The 20,512-nt window shown below is 42.7% G+C and overlaps 1 protein-coding gene across 8 annotated transcripts in view; it reads left to right on the top strand.

Annotated features, from left to right (window-relative positions):
- Positions 1-20,512, top strand: part of LOC140187605 (protein CASP-like) — a 622,913-nt gene that overhangs the window by 390,198 nt on the left and 212,203 nt on the right. For 5 of the 8 annotated variants that reach the window (XM_072243099.1, XM_072243097.1, XM_072243101.1 and 2 more), the window contains 4 exons: positions 178-279; positions 1,073-1,929; positions 17,873-17,956; positions 19,579-19,744. The exons of 1 other annotated variant lie outside the window; for it this stretch is intronic. In XM_072243099.1, coding sequence (XP_072099200.1) covers positions 178-279; positions 1,073-1,929; positions 17,873-17,956; positions 19,579-19,744 — 1,209 coding nt within the window. The remainder of the gene's footprint in view (positions 1-177; positions 280-1,072; positions 1,930-17,872; positions 17,957-19,578; positions 19,745-20,512) is intronic. 2 more of the 8 variants (XM_072243103.1, XM_072243098.1) reach the window with 1 other exon arrangement.

Genomic DNA, 20,512 nt, shown 5'->3' with positions numbered 1-20,512 from the left:
TAACTGATTGTTATAATCAAAGAAAACAGTTTAAGTTTTAGGCAAAATCTGTTCTGGAAATACAAGTTATCAGTGAGTGAAAGCACTGAAAGATGATAGACACACAAACACCTATCGGTAATGTTTGCTGGCTGTAATGTTCTCAGCATTAATTGCCGTTTATTATTTGATGCCTAGGAAACATCACAACACGGATCAGAACCCCTGAGACGGGCTCTGATGAGGCCATCAAATCAATTCTTGAACAAGCCAAGAGAGAACTACAGGTGCAAAAAAATGGTGAGTGCACACTGAACTTGTAAAGTGCACCTGCACATGCTTTTTTGTTGAAACTGAGGAGAGTTTGCAAAAAACCTGAAATGGGCTATAAACATTGAACAAAATCAACCAATGAACTACAGGACACCAGTCTCATACGTAACATACATCTAAATTGATAATAAGTATATCTTTCACTCTCAATGGAAAGCATATATTGAAAATAAGAATAGGACATTTGACCTCTGAAGACTACTCGGTAATATTTTCCATTTCAGTATCACCTTTTGTTGCTGTCCACATAATACCTGATTGTTTTAATACCAAGTCTCTTTGTCCTGTATCTGCTGAATGACTGGGCATCTAGAGCCCTTCAGGGTAAGGATTCCAAGTTTCATAATTGGTTAAAATACAGAACGTTCTCCTTTTCTCAGCCCTATAACTTGAAATATACAATTCCATTATTTTGTTTTACAGACAAAATTTTAATGCTGTTAAGAAAATGTCATTTAAAAAAACTTCCATTCTTTGCTTGCTTCCTTGACATTAATGATATGGATGGTGCTGTTCTCAAATGTTGAAGGTTTTTAATCTTTGCTTTTGTGTATTTCTACTAGTTAGAAATACTAGAGATATTGAAATGATCAGAACTGTACATTGAGCATTGTTTTCCATTGGCAAGTTTGTCAAGTAATCTAATTTATTACTATCTTGAAACATGAAGGCAAAACTAAGAACAAATTCACAAAACCTTACAGTTCAGAAAGGAGTTTGTGAATGTCATACCCACTTTTGTTTCCTTTGTATGTTGCAGTTGATTCAACTCAGCCACCTTGTACATCTAGCAGTGGTGGTTCAGATGAAGCAATATGGTCAATACTGGAACAGGCCCGGCGTGAGATGGAAGCTCAGAAGGCTGGCCTTGAGCCGACACCGAAGCCAACACCTGTTGCGCAAGCTGACTTGACCCTTCATTCATCCAAAGTAGCAGCAGCAGCATCATCATCATCGTCATCATCATCATCAACAATATCAACATCAACGTCGTCGTCATTATCAATCTCTTCCTCATTAACAGTCATGAAAAAGCCTTCCATAATGGATTCCAGTAACAATGCAACACAGACTTCTCATGGATTAAAAAAGGAACCAGTACATGAATCGTGCACCTCAGAACACCATGGTGTTGCAGAAACACCGCATAATGTGCTTAAGCAAGTTAAAAATGAATTGGGACGAGGTAGTACCTGGAGGGACCAGTGGTGGAACACAGTCTGCCCAGACAGAAGAAATCCAGAAGATGGAAGAGCAGAGGAAAATAGCAGTGGAAGAGATAGGTTTAATAATCCAAGCAGACTTGATCGAAACACATTGCAAGGGCCTGCTTCATCTGACCATTGGAAGGACTGGCAAAACACTGAATCCCCTTATTCTCAAGCATCTGATTTAGGCACAGTGGTTCCTGGTAGTAGTGTGACCCCACAGAGCAGTCCCCTGCCCTCTTCACCTCTTATTCCTGTTTCTAAACCACTTAAGCCTTCTATACCACCACTAACACCAGAGCAGTATGAGATCTACATGTACCAGGAGGTGGACACAGCTGAACTAACACGACAAGTGAAGGAAAAGTTAGCCAAGAATGGGATCTGCCAGAGGATCTTCGGGGAAAAAGTAAGCTATTTCTTAAAAAGGTCTTGTTTTTAAAATGTTCAACAACATTAACTTGTTAAGATACCCAACAACACACACAAAATGCTGGAGGAACTCAGCAAGCCAGGCAACATCTGTAGAAAAATTACAGTTGACGTTTCGGCCTACCACCCCACCAGTCTCCGTGTCCAGTTCATAATTCTCCAAAACTTCTGCCACCTCCAACTGGATCCCACCATCAAAACACATCTTTCCCTTTCCCCCCTCCCCCACTTTCTGCTTTCCGCAGGGATCGCTCCTTACCCGACTCCTTCGTCCATTTGTCCCTCCCCACTGATCTGATTTCTGGCACTTATCCTTGCAAGTGGAACAAGTGTTTCACCTGCCCCTACACCTCCTCCCTCATTACCATTCAGGGCCCTAAAAAGTCCTTCCAGTTGAGGCAACACTTCACCTGTGAGTCTGTTGGGGTCATATACTGTTTTCAGTGCTCCCGGTGTGGCCTCTTGTATATCGGTGAGACCCGAAGTAGATTGGGAGACTGCTTCGCCGAGCATCTACGCTTTGTCCACCAGAGCAAGTGGGATCTCCCAGTGGCCACCCATTCCTATTCTGATATGTCCATCCATGGCCTTCTCCACTGTCGGGATAAGGCCACACTTAGGTTGGAGGAGCAAAACCTTATTTTCGATTGGGTAGCCTCCAACCTGATGGCATGAACACCGATTTCTCAAACTTCCAGTAATACCCCCCCCCTCACCATTTCCCATCCCCTTGTCCCTCTCTCATGTTATCTCCTTGTCCGCCCATCACCTCCCTCTGGTGCTCCTCCCCCACCTTCTTTCTTCCAGGGCCTTCTGTTTCTTTCACTAATCAACTTCCTAGCTCTTTGCTTCATCCCTCCCCTTCCCAAGTTTCACCTATCAACTGGCATTTCTCTTTGCCCTCCCCCCAGCTTTCAAATCTACTCCTCAGCTTTTTTCCTCCAATCCTGCTGAAGGGTTTCAGCCCAAAATGTCGACTACTTTTTTCCATAGATGCTGCCTGGCCTGCTGAGTTCCTCCAGCACTTTGTGTGTGTTGCTCCGATTTCCAGCATCTGCAGATTTTCTATTGTTTGTGTATTAAAATACCCAAGCTACTTTACTGAAGAATTGTCATTCAAAATATTGATACCAATCCTTGGTGTGAGATAGCAGAGAGATAACTTAAAGATTGGTCAACAAGTTAGTTTTTAATGGAGCATGGTAAAGGATAAGAAGGAGGTGAAGAGGATAAAGGAGCAAATTCCAAAAACCTAGCCTGGTTATAGCTGAAGACATGGCAGTGTGATTAAGTAATTCAAATCAGGAACGTACAACAACCGGAGGGCACTGAGCTCTGGTTCGGAGGATGCTTCAGATGTCAGGTGGGATCAGGCCTTGGACCTGAATAGGATAATGAGAATCTTACTATGTTTTTGATACTGGAAACCTGCCTGTTTTAGCAAGCAAGGGTGTGCTAGTGTCAGAGGGTGTGGATATAGACCATTAAGCCCATCATGTTCATGCTGATCAATGGATATTGATTCCATCTTCCTTGACTTTGCTCAAGCATTTGAAGTGCTCATCTATACCCAGCTTCAACCACTTTCTCAGACAGTGTTTTCCAGGTTATACACCATTCTGTGGATGAGAAAAACACAGACTCCCCACAATCTTCTTTAAATATGTTATCCCTTACCTTAAATATGCAGTATTGTCCTCCAGTTTTATCTACCTTTGATATGGGGAAAAATACTTGCAGTTTACCCTATGTATTCTCCTCATAATTTGATATACCTTAATCATGTCCCTTTTTAACCTTCACCACTCCAAAGAAAACAAACCCAACCTCTCTAGTGCTCATAACTAAAATGCTCCACCCCGGCAAGATCCTGTGTATCCCCACGAGCACAAGCACATATTTCCTAAGGTGTGGTGATCAGAGTTACATGCACGATTTTAGCTTGAGGTTTGATCAAAGTTTTGTAAACATTTATAAACACTCTTATATTCAAGGCTTTGACTAATGAGGGCCAGTATTCCATATTCCTTCTTAATAAAGTTATTTATTTGGGCTGCTGCATTAAAGATCTTTGAAATTTCAGAAACAGAATCAGTATTAATAGTGCTGACAGATGTCATGACATTTGTTATTTTTGTGGCAGCAGTACAGTACCAGGCATTAAAAATTATTATAATTTGCAATAAAATATTAAAATAAATAATGCAAAAGAAGAATAGTGAGATAGTGTTCAAGGACCGTTCAAAAATCTGATGGTGGAAGGGAAGAAGTTGTATCTAAAACATTGAATGTGTGTCTTCAGGCTCCTGTATCTCCCCTCTGATGGTAGTAATGAGAGGAGGGCATGTCCTTAATGATTGATGCCTTTCAAAGGTGTGTTTGGTGCGGAGGTTTGTACTCATGATGGAGCTGGCTTTGCAACCATTTTTGATCTTTTGCATTGGAGCCTCCATTGTCGGTGAGACACCTAGTGGGAATGCTTTCCACTGTACACGTACAGAAAAGAGGTTCACAAGAATGATTCCGGAAATGAAAGGGTTATCATACGAGGAACGTTTGATAGCTCTGTGACTATACTCACTGGAATTTAGAAGGATGGTGGAGATCTCATTGAAACCTTTCAAATGTTGAAAGGTCTAGACAGGGTAGATGTGGAAAGGATGTTTCCCCTGGTGGGGGAGTCTAAGACAAGAGGCCCATCCTCAGGATAGAGGGGCGTCCATTTAAAACAGAGATGCGAAGGAATGTCTTTAGCCAGAGGGTGGTGAATTTGTGGAATTTATTACTACAAGCAGCTGTGGAGGCCTGGTCGTTGGGTATATTTAGGGGAGAGAATGATAGGTTCTTGATTGACAACATCAAAGGTTATGGAGAGAAGGTTTGGTAGTGGGGCTGAGGAGGGGGTAAAAGGATCAGCCATGGTTGAATAGCAGAGCAGACTTGATGGGCTAAATGGCCTAATTCTGCTCTTTTTTCTTATGGCCTTATGTCTTATGGTCCCATAGTCTTTGGTGACATCACAAATCACCTAAAACTAATGAAATATAGCTTTTGTCAACAGTTTCTTTGTAACTGCATCAATACGTTAAACCTAGGATAGGTCATCTGAGATGTTGATGCCCAGGAACTTGAAGCTGCTCACTTTTTCCACATCTGACCCCTCAATGAGGACTAGTGTGTGTTCTCCTGACTTCTTCCTTCTTGAAGTCCACAATCAGTTCCTTGGTCTCGATAACGCTGAGTGCAAGGTTGTTGTTTCAACACTGCTTAACTAGCTACGTCACTCCTGTATGCTTCTCTTCTTCCAATATTGCCCTGCGGTACTAGTGTACTTACTTCATTAGTGCTCTTAAAATACATAGCCTTGTATTTGATTAAACTCCATCTGTCATTTTTCAGTCTGTTTGACCAATACATCGATATCACGTTGTAGCCTTGAAGATTACCCTCCATACTGTCAGCAACTTTACCAATCTTGTCTCAGTGACGGCAACAGTATTATCAGTCACATGTTAATTAAAACTTCAACTTAATTTCTCATCCTGTTTAGACTCACTGCATTAAAATAGATGCAATTTAACTTTGTGCATCCTTGTGCAGTAACCTGCCTGCTCTGCTTACTGAACTTCTTTGAAAATGTGCACTATGTTCCTTAACCCTGCCAACAGCACCAACAAACCTCCCTACAATGATGTTGGTCCCTTTCAATTTAGGTGCAAACAATCCCACTTGCACACATCGTGCCTTCACCAGAAGAAATCCCATTGATCACTGAATCCTAGGAACACTAATGAGGCTGATACACCCATATCCCTAGGGAGTATTGACAAATAGAGGAATCTTGGTGTGCAAGTCTGAAAATCTTATAAAATGAAAGTACAGGTGGATTATAAAGCCTTCCCATGCAAAACCTCTTCAGTCACACATTCATCTAATTTATCTTTGTAATCCAGCTCGTAGGATTTTTGCAATCCAGAGAATTACATCTTTGAGGTTCTGCCCTCTAAAGAGCTTCCTAACTCCCTAAACATGTTGCAGGACCTCATCCCAACTTCTATCTGTATATATATTGTTAGTACCAACGTAATACTACTAATGCTGGCTGTTCACCTTCCCCCTTCAGAGTATCCTGGACTGAGATGATGATCTAGAACCGAGGAGATTATGTACCATTCTGCAGTCTCACCCAGATGATACCATCTGCTACCACTAACATTCTCCTAGTGTAATTCATTGCCTTTTGTATTCAAAGCTCACCCTGGTGCCACAAACTGCGCTGTTGCTACTCTGTTCCTGAACAGCATTTACAACATAACCTTTTTGAGAGGGGAATGACCACAGGGGACTTCTGCACTATCTTCTTGCTCCATAATTTTCATTCCTGGTGGTCACCCCTCTTCTCTTCTGTACCTCCAGCATGACCAACTCACTAAATATATCAACAACCTATTTTGCATACCCGATACTCTGTGTGGGTCCAACTGTAGTCCAAATGCAGCTGGCCACACTTCCCTCAGGTGTCACCAGGGACACTGGTATCAGGAACAGTCACCTGGACCGAGGGGTAGGAAATTTAAAAAGCAGGTAGTAGGAGCCAGAAAGAGGCGTAACTACAAACTTTAAGATGTTAATCGATCAGGAAACTGGGCAATTGGCAATAACCCATACAAAGAGCTTGGTTTAACCGGAACCCGAGGGGGAGCAATATCCTTGCAGGTAGGTTTGCTAGCATGGTTCGGAAGGGTTTAAACTAATTTGTAAGGGGGGTGGGACCCGGAGCGAAAGAGCAGTGAAAGAAGTGCATGGAGTAAAGCCAGATCTAACATATAGAGAGGCTTTAAGGAAAGAGAAGCAGAATAAATGGTGTAAAGGTAGTAAGACAGAAGGGCTGAGGTGTGTGTACCTCAATGCAAGAAGCATCAGGAACAAAGGTGATGAGCTGAGAGCTTGGATACATAACATGGAATTACGATGTAGTGGCCATTACAGAGACTTGGCTGGCACCAGGGCAGGAATGGATTCTCAATATTCCTGGATTTCAGTGCTTTAAAAGGGATGGAGGGGGAGGGGAGGAGAGGTGGCATTACTGCTCAGGGATACTATTACAGCTACAGAAAAGGTGGGTAATGTAGCAGGATCCTCTTTTGAGTGAGTATGGGTGGAAGTCAGGAATAGGAAGGGAGCAGTTACTCTACTGGGGGTATTCTATAGGCTCCCTGGTAGCAGCAGAGATACAGAGGAGCAGATTGGGAGGCAGATTTTGGAAAGGTTCAAAAATAACAGGGTCGTTATCATGGGTGACTTTAACTTCCCTAATATTGATTGGCCCCTGATTAGTTCCAAGGGTTTAGATGGGGCAGAGTTTGTTAGGTGTGTCCAGGATGGATTCCTGTCACAGTATGTGGACAGGCCAACTAGGGGGAATGCCATACTCGATCTAGTACTAGGTAATGAACCGGATCAGGTCACAGATCTCTCAGTGGGTGAGCATCTGGGGGACAGTGACCACCGCTCCCTCGCCTTTAGCATTATCATGGAAAAGGATAGAATCAGAGAGGACAGGAAAATTTTTAATTGGGGAAGGGCAAATTCTGAGGCTATAAGGCTAGAACTTGTGGGTTTGAATTGGGATGATGTTTTTGCAGGGAAATGTACTATGGACATGTGGTCAATGTTTAGAGATCTCTTGCGGGATGTTAGGGATAAATTTGTCCCGGTGAGGAAGATAAAGAATGGTAGGGTGAAGGAACCATGGATGACAAGTGAGGTGGAAAATCTAGTCAGCTGGAAGAAGGCATCATACGTAAGGTTCAGGAAGCAAGGATCAGATGGGTCTATTGAGGAATATAGGGAAGCAAGAAAGGAGCTTAAGAAGGGGCTGAGAAGAGCAAGAAGGCCTTGGCGAGTAGGGTAAAGGAAAACCCCAAGGCATTCTTCAATTATGTGAAGAACAAAAGGATGACAGGAGTGAAGGTAGGACTGATTAGAGATAAAGGTGGGAAGATGTGCCTGGAGGCTGTGGAAGTGAGCGAGGTCCTCAATGAATACTTCTCTTCGGTATTCACCAATTAGAGGGAACTTGATGATGGTGAGGACAATATGAGTGAGGTTGATGTTCTGGAGAATGTTGATATTAAGGCAGAGGAGGTGTTGGAATTGTTAAAATACATTAGGACGGGTAACTCCCCAGGACCTGATGGAGTATTCCCCAGGCTGCTCCATGAGGCGAGGGAAGAGATTGCTGAGCCTCTGGCTAGGATCTTTATGTCCTCGTTGTCCACAGGAATGGTACCGGAGGATTAGAGGGAAGCGAATGTTGTTCCCTTGTTCAAAAAAGGTAGTAGGGATAGTCCGGGTAATTACAGATCAGTGAGCCTTACGTTTGTGGTGGGAAAGCTGTTGGAAAAGGTTCTTAGAGATAGGATCTATGGGCATTTAGAGAATCATGGTCTGATCAGGGACAGTCAGCCTGGCTTTGTGAAGGGCAGATCGTGTCTAACAAGCCTGATAGAGTTCTTTGAGGAAGTGACCAGGCATTTTGATGAGGGTAGTGCAGTGGATGTGATCTATATGAATTTTAGTAAGGCATTTGACAGGGTTCCACATGGTAGGCTTATTTAGAAAGTTAGAAGGCATGGGATCCAGGGGAAGTTTGGCCAGGTGGATTCAGAATTGACTTGCCTGAAGAAGGCAGAGGGTCGTGGTGGAGGGAGAACATTCAGATTGGAGGATTGTGACTAGTGGTGTCCCACAAGGATCTGCTCTGGGACCTCTACTTTTCGTGATTTTTATTAATGACCTGAATGTGGGGGTAGATGGGTGGGTTGGCAAGTTTGCAGACGACACAAAGGTTGGTGGTGTTGTAGATAGTGTAGAGGATTGTCAAAGATTGCAGAGAGACCTTGATAGATTGCAGAAGTGGGCTGAAAAGTGGCAGGTGGAGTTCAACCCGGAGAAGTGTGAGGTGGTACACTTTCGAAGGACAAATTCCAAGGCAGAGTACAAAGTAAATGGCAGGATACTTGGTAGTGTGGAGGAGCAGAGGGATCTGGGGGCACATGTCCACAGAGCCCTGAAAGTTGCCTCACAGATAGATTGGGTAGTTAAGAAAGCTTATGGGGTGTTAGCTTTCATAAGTCGAGGGGTAGTGTTTAAGAGTCGCGATGTAATGATGCAGCTCTATAAAACTCTGGTTCGGCTACAATTGGAGTACTGTGTCCAGTTCTGGTCTCCTCACGATAGGAAGGATGTGAAAGCATTGGAAAGGGTACAGAGGAGATTCACCAAGATGCTGTCTGGTTTAGAGAGTATGCATTATAATCAGAGATTAAGGGAGCTAGGGCTTTACTCTTTGGAGAGAAGGAGGATGAGAGGAGACATGATAGAGGTGTACAAGATAATAAGAGGAATAGATAGAGTGGATAGCCAGCGCCTCTTCCCCAAGGCACCACTGCTCAGTACAAGAGGACTTGGCTTTAAGGTAAGGAGGTGGGAAGCTCAGGGGGGATATTAGAGGAAGGTCTTTTACTCAGAGAGTGGTTGGTGCATGGAATGCACTGCCTGCGTCAGTGGTGGAGGCAGATACACTCGTGAAATTTAAGAGTCTACTAGACAGGTATATGGAGGAATTTAAGGTGGGGGGTTATATGGGAGGCAGGGTTTGAGGGTCGGCACAACATTGTGGGCCGAAGGGCCTGTAATGTGCTGTACTATTGTATGTTCTATGTTCTATATAAACAGTGTGGCCATATTGTGAGTGAACAAGCTTAGAATAGGGAACAGAGGCTTTGACTCAACAGCCTTTGCTGAGAAGAGGCAGTGGCTAAGGCGAAATCCTGGTAAGTTTCTCTTTCTTGCACAAGTAGAGCAATATGAATGGAACCTAGGGCTCCTCATGCACAACTTGGGAAGTGAGGGAGATCTCCAGTGTCCCTGATGACTATACCTGCAAGTATATCTAGATGCTGTTTCTTACAGACTGTATTAGAGATCTGGAGATAGGTGACCTGCAGAAAATTTGGGAGACAGTGGGATTGATTGATAACAATTATAGAGAGGCAGGTATTCTGAAATTGTAGAACAGAGATAACTGGGTCACCATCAAGAGAGAAAGAGGGAATAGGTAGTCAGTACAGGGCCACCCCTGTGGTTGTTCCCTTCAATAACAAGTGTATTGTTTTGGATTCTGTTGGAGAGGACATCATAGCCCAGGAAAGCCATAGCAGTTAGGAGTCTTCTTTGGTACTGAGTCTGATTCTGTGGCTCAGAGGGAAATGAGGAGAAGATGTGAACGGAAGTAATACAGGATTCACAGGAGAAGGACACAGAGATCATTTGGACAAGAACTCCTAGGTGCTAGAGTTAGGGACGTCTGTCATCAAATTCCATAAGATTCTTAAGGGGGAGGATAAGCAGCCAAAAGTCGTGGTCCACTTTCGTATCAATGACATAGGCAAGAAGGTTACAAGGTCATGCAAAGTGAATTAATGGAGTTAGGTTCTAGGTTAAAGGACCTGACCTCCGGGGTGGTGATCTCAGGACTGCTAACTATACCACATGTAATGTGGCCAGAAAAAGGAAGATGATGCAGTTACAATGTGCCTAAGCAGATGGTGCAGGAGAGAGGGCTTCTGGTTTTTGAGTCATTGTGCTCTCTTCCAGGGCAGGGGAACCTGTACAAACAAGACGGTTTGCACCAGAATTGGAAGAAAACCAATATCCTTGACAGAAGCTTTGATAGTGCTGCTCCAAAGAGTTTAAACTATACTGTAAAAAGACTGGATGGAATAGAGTTTAGCAGAGTGGTGGGTCAGCAAGTGGAGTGGATGTGGAGAAAGTAGATGTTAAACCTACTTGCACAGGGGAAGGCTGAGCATGGTGGGGCTAATTCAATGCTAGGAATATGGTAGGTAGGGCAGATGAGTATAGAGTATCAGTAAGCACATGAATTATGATGTTGTAGCTATTGGTGAGACTTGGTTGAGGGAGGATTAGGACTGGCAGCACAATGTTCTGAAGTTACATTGTTTTAGACATGATGGAATGGGAGGTATTAAAGGTGGCATTACTCATTAGGAAAAAAGTCACAGCAGTGCTCAGAAAGAACATACTGGAAGTTTTGTCTACTGAGGCAATACGGGTGGAATTGAGGAATAAGAAAGGGATAACAACGTTGATGGGTGTATAATAATAGAACTCCAATAGTTAGCAGGCTTTAGAGGAACAAAATTTTGTAGACAGTTGAAAGAACAATGAGTTTGTGCTCGTAGTGATTTCAACTTTTCTTACATTAACAAGGACTCCTACACTGCAAAAGGACAGGATGGGACAGAGTTTGTCAAACATACTCTGGAAACGAGGAAAGTTTCCTTAACCAATGTGTAGAGGTCCCAACTAGAGAGAACGCAATAATTGATCTTTGGGAATGTGACAGGACAGTGAAAGAATTGTGTAGGACAACACTTTGGATCTAGTGATAATAATTCCATTAGTTTCAAGATAATTATGGAGCAAGATAGGAATGTTCCTTAGCTTGAAATTCTAAACTGAAGAAAGGAAAATTTTGACAGCATCAGAAGAGATCTGGCAGGTGTGGATTGAGGTAGGTTATTTTCCCACAAAAGCATGCTTGGTAAGTGGGAGACCTTCAAGTGAAATCTTGAGATTGCTGAATTTGTATGTTTTTGTTAGAATAGAAGGCAAGGCTAACAGGTTTATGAAACTTTGGTTTTCAAGGGATATTGTGGAATGGTTAAAAGAAGAAGGAGGTGTATATCAGGTATAAGCAGTCAGAATCAAATGAGCCACTTGAGAAGTATAAGAAAGTTAAGAGGATATTTAACCGAGAAAACAGGAAGTCTAAAAGAGGTTATGAGGTTGTGTTGGCAGACAAGTTTAAAGAGAATTCCCAGGACTATATTAAGAGCAAGAAGATAGCAAGGGACAGAATTGGTTCTCTTGAAGATCAGTGTGGTCATCTATATATGGAGCCAAAAGAGATGAGGTAGATGGGGAATATATTTTTTGGAGGGCCTGGTTAGGGATGGATAACATGCTTTTATTCCCTGGAGTGCGGGAGAATGAGGGGAGATCTTAAGAGTTATGTAAAATTATCAGAATCAGGTTTATTATCACTAACATGTGTCATGAAATTTGCAGCAATACATGAAATATACTATAAATTACAAGATGTCCTTGATGCTGGGGAGCCTAGTGTCCATGATGGAGCGGGCTGTGTATACAATGTTCTGCAGCTTATTCTGATCCTGTACAGTGGTTCCTTTATACCAGATAGCGATGCAACCAGTTAGAATGTTCTCCACAGTACATCTGTAGAAATTTGTGTCTTTGGTGACATGCCAAATCTCCTCAAACTCCTGATCAAATATAGACACTGGCATGTTTTTTTTTCTGAATTGCATCAATATGTTGAGCCCACAAGAGAACTCCAGAGGTGTTGACACCCAGTAACTTGAAATTGCTCACCTTTTCCACTGCTGACCTCTCGATGAGGCTGGTGTGTGTTCCATAAGAAGGTAAGACATAGGAGCAGGAGTCAGCCATCGGGCTTGTCAAGCCTGCTCCTCCATTCAATAAGATCATGGCTGATCTGACCATGAACTCGTCCCCACATACCTGCCTTTTCCCCATAACCCTTAATTCCCCTACTATGCAAAAATCTATCCTACCTCTTTTAAATTTGTCTGCTTCATTGGGCAGAGAATTCCACAAATTTACTACTCTTCAGGAAAAGCAGTTCCTCCTCACCTCCGTCCTAAATTTGCTCCCCCAGAATCTTGAGGCTATGTCCCCTAGTTGGGGACGATGGCCTTCCTGGGGGAAGCAACAGTGGTTGTGCCTCTGGCACAGAGTCTGACCCTGTGGCTCAGAAGGGTAGGGAAAGGAAGAGGATGGCAGCAGTGATAGGGGACTCTATAGTTAAGGGGGTCAGATAGGCAATTCTGTGGACGCAAGAAAGAAATGCAGATGGCAGTTTGCCTCCCAGGTGCCAGGGTCCGGGGTGTTTCTGATTGCGTCCACCATATCTTGAAGTGGGAAGGAGAACAGCCAGAGGTCATGGTACATATTAGTACCAATGACATAGGTAGGAATTATATGGATCTGTCAGTGTTAGTCTTTGGTCTGTCTTGATTTCTGTGATATCACGCCGGAGAAACATTGTATCATTTCTTAATGCATGTATGCATTTCTAAATGACAATAAAAGAGGACTGAGTGTTCTCATAATCTAAAAAAAGGGAGGAGGTCCTGAAAAAGACTACAGGGAGTTAGGAAAGACATTGAGAAGCAAGACCTCAAAGGTAATAATCTCGGGATTACTGCCTGTGCACCGTGACAGTGAGCATAGGAATAGAATGAGGTGGAGGATAAATGCGTGGCTGAGGGATTGGAGCAGGGGGCAGGGATTCAGATTTCTGGATCATTGGGACCTCTTCTGGGGCAGGTGTGATCTGTACAAAAAGGACGGGTTGCACTTGAATCTGGTGTGGGGGGGGTGGGACCAATATCCTGGCGGGAAGGTTTGCTAAGGCTATTGGGGAGAGTTTAAATTAGAATTGCTGGGGGATGGGAACTGAATTGAAGTGACGGAGGAAAGGGAGATTGGCTCACAAATAGGGAAAGTTTGGAGACAGTGCAAAAGGGAGGATAGGCAGGTGATAGCGAAGGGACGTGCTCAGTCCGATAGTTTGAAATGTGTCTATTTGAATGCGAGGAGTATCATCAACAAAGTGGATGAGCTTAGAGCGTGGATCAGCACTTGGAGCTATAATGTTGTGGTCATGACAGAGACTTGGATGGTGCAGGGGCAGGAATGGCTACTTCAAGTGCCAGGCTTTAGATGTTTCAGAAAGGATTGGGAGGGAGGCAGAAGAGGTGGGTGCATGGCACTGTTGATCAGAGATGTCATGGCTGCAGAAAAGAAGGAAGTCATGGAGGGGTTCCCTACGGAGTTTCTGTGGGTGGAAGTTAGGAATAGGAAGGGGTCAATAACTCTACTGGGTGTTTTTTATAGACCACCCAATAGTAACAGGGACATTGAGGAGCAGATAGGGAGACAGATTCTGGAACAGAGTAATAATAATAGGGTTGTTGTGGTGGGAGATTTTAATTTCCCAAATATTGATTGGCATCTCCCTAGAGTGAGGGGTTTAGATGGGGTAGAGTTTGTAAGGTGTGTTCAGGAAGGTTACACTCACAACACGCTGGAGGAACTCAGCAGGTCGGGCAGCATCCGTGGAAACGATCAGTCAATGTTTCGGGCTGGAACCCTTTGTCAGGACTGAAGAGGGAAGGGGCAGAGTCCCTATAAAGAAGGTGGGGGGAGGGAGGGAAGGAGAAGACTGGTAGGTTCCAGGTGAAAAACCAGTAAGGGGAAAGGTAAAGGGGTGGGGGAGGGGAAGCAGGGAGGTGATAGGCAGGAAAGGTGAAGAAGGAATAGGGGAAAACACACTGGGAAGTATAAGGAGGCAGAATCATGAGGGGGATGATAGGCAAGGTTTCTTGACACTATATGTAGATAAGCCTACAAGAGGAGAGGCTGTACTTGATCTGGTATTGGGAAAGGAACTTGGTCAGGTGTCAGGTCTCTCAGTGGGAGAGCATTTTGGAGATAGTGATCACAATTCTATCTCCTTTACCATAGCATTGGAGAGGGATAGGTACAGACAAGTTAAGGAAATGTTTAATTGGAGTAAGGGGAAAAATGAGGCTATCAGGCAGGAACTTGGAAGCATAAATTGGAAACAGATGTTCTCAGGGAATCGTATGGAAGAAATGTGGCAAATGTTCAGGGGATATTTGCGTGGGGTTCTGAGTAGGTACGTTCCAATGAGACGGAAAGGATGGTAGGGTACAAGATCCGTGGTGTACAAAGGCTGTTGTAAATCTGGTCAAGAAGAAAAGAAGAGCTTACGAAAGGTTCAAAAAACTAGGTAATGATATGAACCTAGAAGATTATAAGGCTAGCAGGAAGGAGCTTAAGAATGAAATTAGGACAGCCAGAAGGGGCCATGAGAAAGCCTTGGCGGACAGGATTAAGGAAAACCCCAAGGCATTCTACAGGTATGTGAAGAGCAAGAGGATAAGACGTGAGAGAATAGGACAAATCAAGTGTGACAATGGAAAAGTGTGTATGGAACCGGAGGAAATAGCGAAGGTACTTAGTGAATACATAGCTTCAGTATTCACTATGGAAAAGGATCTTGGTGATTGTAGGGATGACTTGCAGTGGACTGAAAAGCTTGAGAATGTAGATATTAAGAAAGGGGATATGCAGGAGCTTTTGGAAAGCATCAAGTTGGATAAGTCACCAGGACCAGACGAGATGTACCCCAGGCTACTGTGGGAAATGAGGGAGGAGATTGCTGAGCCTCTGGCAATGATCTTTGCATCATCAGTGAGGACAGGAGAGGTTCCGGAGGATTGGCGGGTTGCGTGAGGTGGTACATTCTGGTAGGTCAAATGTGATGGCAAAATATGGCATTAATGGTCAGAGCCTTGGCAGTGTGGTGGATCAGATGATCTTGGGGTCCGAGTCCATAGGACACTCAAAGCTGCTATGTAGGTTGACTCTGTGGTTAAGAAGGCATACAGTGCATTGGCCTTCATCAAGCATAGGGTTGAGCTTAAGAGCGGAGAGGTAATGTTGCAGTTATATAGGACCCTGGTCAGACCCTACTTGGAGTACTGTGCTCAGTTCTCGTCGCCTCACTACAGGAAGAGTGTGGAAACCATAGAAAGGGTGCAGAGGATATTTACAAGGATGTTGCCTGGGTTGGGGAGCATGCCTTATGAGAATAGGTTGGGTGAATTCGGCCTTTTCTCCTTGGAGCGACAGAGGATGAGAGGTGTACAAGATAATGAGAGGCATTGATCATGTGGATAGTCAGATGCTTTTCCCCAGAGGTGAAATGGCTAGCACAAGAGACCATAGTGCTTGGAAGTAGGTACAGAGGAGATGTCAGGGGTTAGTTTTTTACGCAGAGAGTGGTGAGTGCGTGAAATGTGCTGCTGATGGGGTGGTGGAGGTGGAAACGATAGGGTCTTTTAAGAGACTCGTGGATGGATACATGGAGCTTAGAAAAATAGAGGGCTTTGTGTAAAGCCTAGGTAGTTCTAAGGTAGGAACATGTTTGGCACAGCTTTGTGGGCCGAAGGGCCTGTATTTGTGCTGTATATTTTCTATGTTTTCTATGTTTCTAAATAGGCTGGTGAACGTGTGCGGTGAGTTGCCAGTAGCAGTGGTGATGTGAGTTAAATTGCAGCGTTTCAGAGAAGTTTGGATAGGTACTGTATGTAAGCGGATGAAATGGAGGGCTCTGGTCTGGGTGCAGAGAGATGGAACTCGGCAGAAAAGCTGGTTGGCACAGGTTAGATGGGCTGAGGGCCAGCTCTGCACTGCAATGCTCTTTGACTCTATGTTTGGATATGCTCTTGGTGTCTTACATCCTACAGGAAGTGCCTACCACTGGCCTATCTTCCATATCCTTTATCCAAGTTCTTTTCATAAGAAAGAAAGAAAAGAAGGAAAAAAATCTTACCTGGTTAACCAGTTGCCTTCCATACCAAAGCTTTAACCTCAACGGCAGTAGTACACAACCCCTCTCAAAATGGCTGCTGCCCCTCTAAACTGCAATCTGTTTATAGCACAGGTTCTGAGGGTCTCATTGATGCCTCTAGATCTTACCCCAGGATCAGGTGTAATATCACTGGCATGTGTCATGAAATCGTTTTGTGGTAGCAAAATACTGCAAGTCATTAAAGTTACTCAGTTACAATGAATAAACAAATAGTGCAAAAGAGGAAGAGTGAGGTATTGTTCATGGAACATTCAGTAATCCCATAATAGAGGGGAAGAAACTATTCCTAAAATGGTGAGTATCTCCTTCTCAATTGTAGTCACAAGACAAGGGCGTGTAGGATGGTGAGTGTCTCTAATAGTGGATGACACCTCCTTGAAGAACTTCCTTTTGAAAATGTCCCCAGTAGGTGTGGAGGGTTATGCCCATGGTGGAGTTGGTTGAGTTTACAGCCCTCTGCAGCCTCTTTCAATCCTGCGCATTGGAGCCTCCACGCCAGGGCAACCAGTCAGAATGTTCTCTGCTGTACATCTGTAGAAATTTGCGAGAGTCTTTAGTGATATACCAGATGTCCTGAAGCTCCTAATGAAGTATAGCCGCTGGTATGCCTTATTCATGATTGCATTAATATGTTAAGCCCAGGGTAGACAGTCTGAGATGTTGACACCCAGGAACTTAAAGCTGCTCACCTCTTCCACAACAGTCCTGCTTCAAAATGTTTATTAGGGAACCCCAGAATTATTCTGTGAAAATCACAAAGTAACTTTTTCATACATAGAACTGAGGCCTTCACATTCTTGGACATTGTAAATAATTTGCTGTGTTCAACATGTACACATCCCACAATTGCTTTTGTAATTCTTAAATATAGCATGGGTTAAAGCAAAACAAATCATTATTTTATTTCAGTTAAGTTATTGATTTTGTTAATAGTTTGATTAGAAAGATATTGATGTGAAATTACCTGCCATGGAATTTTTTTGAGCTTCTGGCACAATGGAGAATAGGCCAGTGCCAGTGGCAAGAGTTAATATCTGTCTCTGAAAATAAGTTGTGCTCGACGTCTCAAATAGGAAGTGATCGATGCAGTTCAATTCTGGCCACAAGTTAGCCAATATTACATCTAGCAGATGATAAATCTGAATCGAGTTTGTTTTTTTGCATGACCGCACACATGTGGAACTTGAAAAACAAACATCCTTGTTCCCACATCAGAGGATGTGGTTTCCATTATACAATGGTTCTGGCTTCTCAATGTCATAGCACCAGTGTGATAACACTTAGAAGGGAACTATTTATCATTCTAATTGTCATCACTCAGGTGTTACGTCTGACCACACCACCCAGCTCCTCACCGGCCACATCAAATGACTACCGTGGAGCATTCTGCACTGGAGCAACACCGGTAAGTCCCTCATTAATTCTTAAGAAACTCCATTTTGTTGTTAACAGAGACTGTCCGGTCCAGAACCATTGTATAAATGCTTTTGCAAGAATGTGAAACTGATTTTAGATTATTTCCTGCTTTTTGCTTCATGTGGTCGTGTATCATTTGATGTTGGTGGTAACAACATACAATCTGATGTAACAATGTCAATTTTAACCAACAGCATTGGAAATATAATTTCAGCTGTTTTTGAGGGCATGTCCCATTGTTTAACCTTTCTGCTGCACTTGGAACTAAGATTGAGGTACTTCTGAGGTCAAAGAGACCCTTGTTTTCTGGTTCTTATGTAATTCTATTTATTGTGAGAAAGATGTAGTCCGTTTACTTGTTAGGTAGGGTCAATTGTGATGTCTTTGTTTAGGACATTGTTGTTTCTTTGAGACTTCCATTTTTCCTTGCTACTGAACCAGGCGTATCATGTAATTCTGGTCAAGATGGTGCCAAGTTGTGATATTGGCTCAGACTTGATCGTTTATGTAGGTTCATAGGGATGTTTCTGGGGGCAGCACAGGGAGTTAGTCAAGGCCTAATAGTCAACGCCCCTCGATCTTTGTGTCTGTAAGTTGGAGGCAGAATGTCCGAGACTGTGCATCTGGGCCCAGTGTCTGCCGGGTCTGAGAGTGCAGGGACAAGGATTCCAGAGGCATTCCTGGCCTGGGGTTGGAGGCCTGTCTGTGTGTCTGAATGGGTGGGAGGGAGGGAAAGATTGTCTTTAGCAGTTTTTGGGGGTTTTTTGCAGTTGTTTTATTGTTGCTTGTGTTCTGTTAAACATTGTAGACATGAGATGTTGGCACTAGAATGTGTGGTTACACTTGTGGCATCTGTAGTTTGTGTTGATTGTTAACACAAACAACACATTTCACTATGTTTTGATGTACATGTGATAAATAAATAAATCTGAATCTGAATTTGAAATTCCCAGAGTCAATTCCTAGATCTAGCTTCCCTACTGGAGTTTATGGTAGTGATATTGAAGTGTCATGATACTGTCCATGCACTAAGTGGAGAGTCTGGAAAAATAATTAGGCTGAAGGCAATCTTTAGTCTACTCTTTTAAAAGTGAAGTGGAAATGCTGCTTTAAAGAACAGAGAATTATGCTGTTTTATATTTTTCTCTACGTTGTCGCATAATAAAACTTTTTATGCAAAAAATTAGCAACTCATGCACTATTTTTTCATTAATGAATAAATCATAGAGTACATGAACAGAAAGAATGAAAGATGATTTTGAGAAGCCGAGGAAGGAATAACAAAAATGGCAGGGAACTAATGGAAATTATTGAAAGAAACAAAATATTAAAAATGCTGGGATTATGAGATAAATAACAGCAATAATATAAGTTACTGTTAGAAATTCAATGTTCTCTATATACTTATCTGCATGACTGACTTAAATCTGGATAAGTAACCCACTGAAACAACTTTCTGATACTTGAAATGATTTATAATATTTTGATGCATTCTTCATGTTTGTAAATGTAAGACTCGTACTTCTATCACCAAATCTGAAAGAAAAATAAGGGAAAACATAACTGATTAAGAACTTTGTTTCTCTTTGCTGTGGTTTTCCCTTTTCCCAGGTTTTGGGCCTTTCACAAGGGAGTGTGAGTGACATGCTGTCGCGGCCCAAGCCCTGGAGCAAGTTGACTCAAAAAGGCCGAGAACCCTTCATTCGTATGCAACTGTGGTTAAATGGTGAACTTGGGCAGAATGTTCTTCCATCCCAGGTCCAGCAGCCAGGGCAGGGTGAGTCGAAATAGCCATTTATTAGATCAGTGTAGAACTTGCGTCTACACCTTTGCCTTTTCTCTATCAATTGCTATAATTTTCTTCTTCAAATTTTTGATACATCTAAGAGATTCAGAATCAATTTGTTTGTGATTAATTGCCTCTAATCAGAATGGTTTAGATTAACAAAAGAATTTCATTTTAAGTGAGAGATGGTACATTTTGGTGGGGAGAATAAGAACATATAATTGGGAAATGAGAATTGAAACAGGAAAAGTAACAGAACAACTCAGTGATACAGATGTACAAATGTCTGAAAGTAGTAATACAGGCCAATAATAAGTTGGCGGAAAAAATATTAAAGCATAATGATTCATTTCTCATGGGCCATATTGGAAAACTTGAGTTGCTATTTTAATTTGTTTCAGAAACTTGGTTTGATCACAGAGTAAAGTAGAAAGTATCATATTATAAAAATTATTTGGTCAAAAAAGGCGTCAAGGGAATTGCACGGTTGTACCTACAAGGAAATATTAAATGAGTTTTTGCTCTTTCTGTCACAAAGATAAGGCTAAAGGTGACCTGAAGGATAAAGGTGGTCTGTAAGGTTGTGAAAAGATAGATGTGTACTATCTTGAAAGGAAGATGAAAATTATGGCTCAAATACATATGCCATCAGCTTTCCTTGGACTTGTCTATTTTTCTGTTGTCTGTTCTCCCCAGTAGTTCTAACATCTAATGGAGTTCCATGTCAAAGTTTGTTAAATATCACCCCTGCAATTGTCT

Source organism: Mobula birostris, chromosome 25, assembly GCF_030028105.1.
Source record: "Mobula birostris isolate sMobBir1 chromosome 25, sMobBir1.hap1, whole genome shotgun sequence".
Taxonomy (NCBI): Eukaryota; Metazoa; Chordata; class Chondrichthyes; order Myliobatiformes; family Myliobatidae; genus Mobula; species Mobula birostris.
Note: the sequence above shows the minus strand (reverse complement) of the source record. Positions and strands in the feature narration are given on the sequence as shown.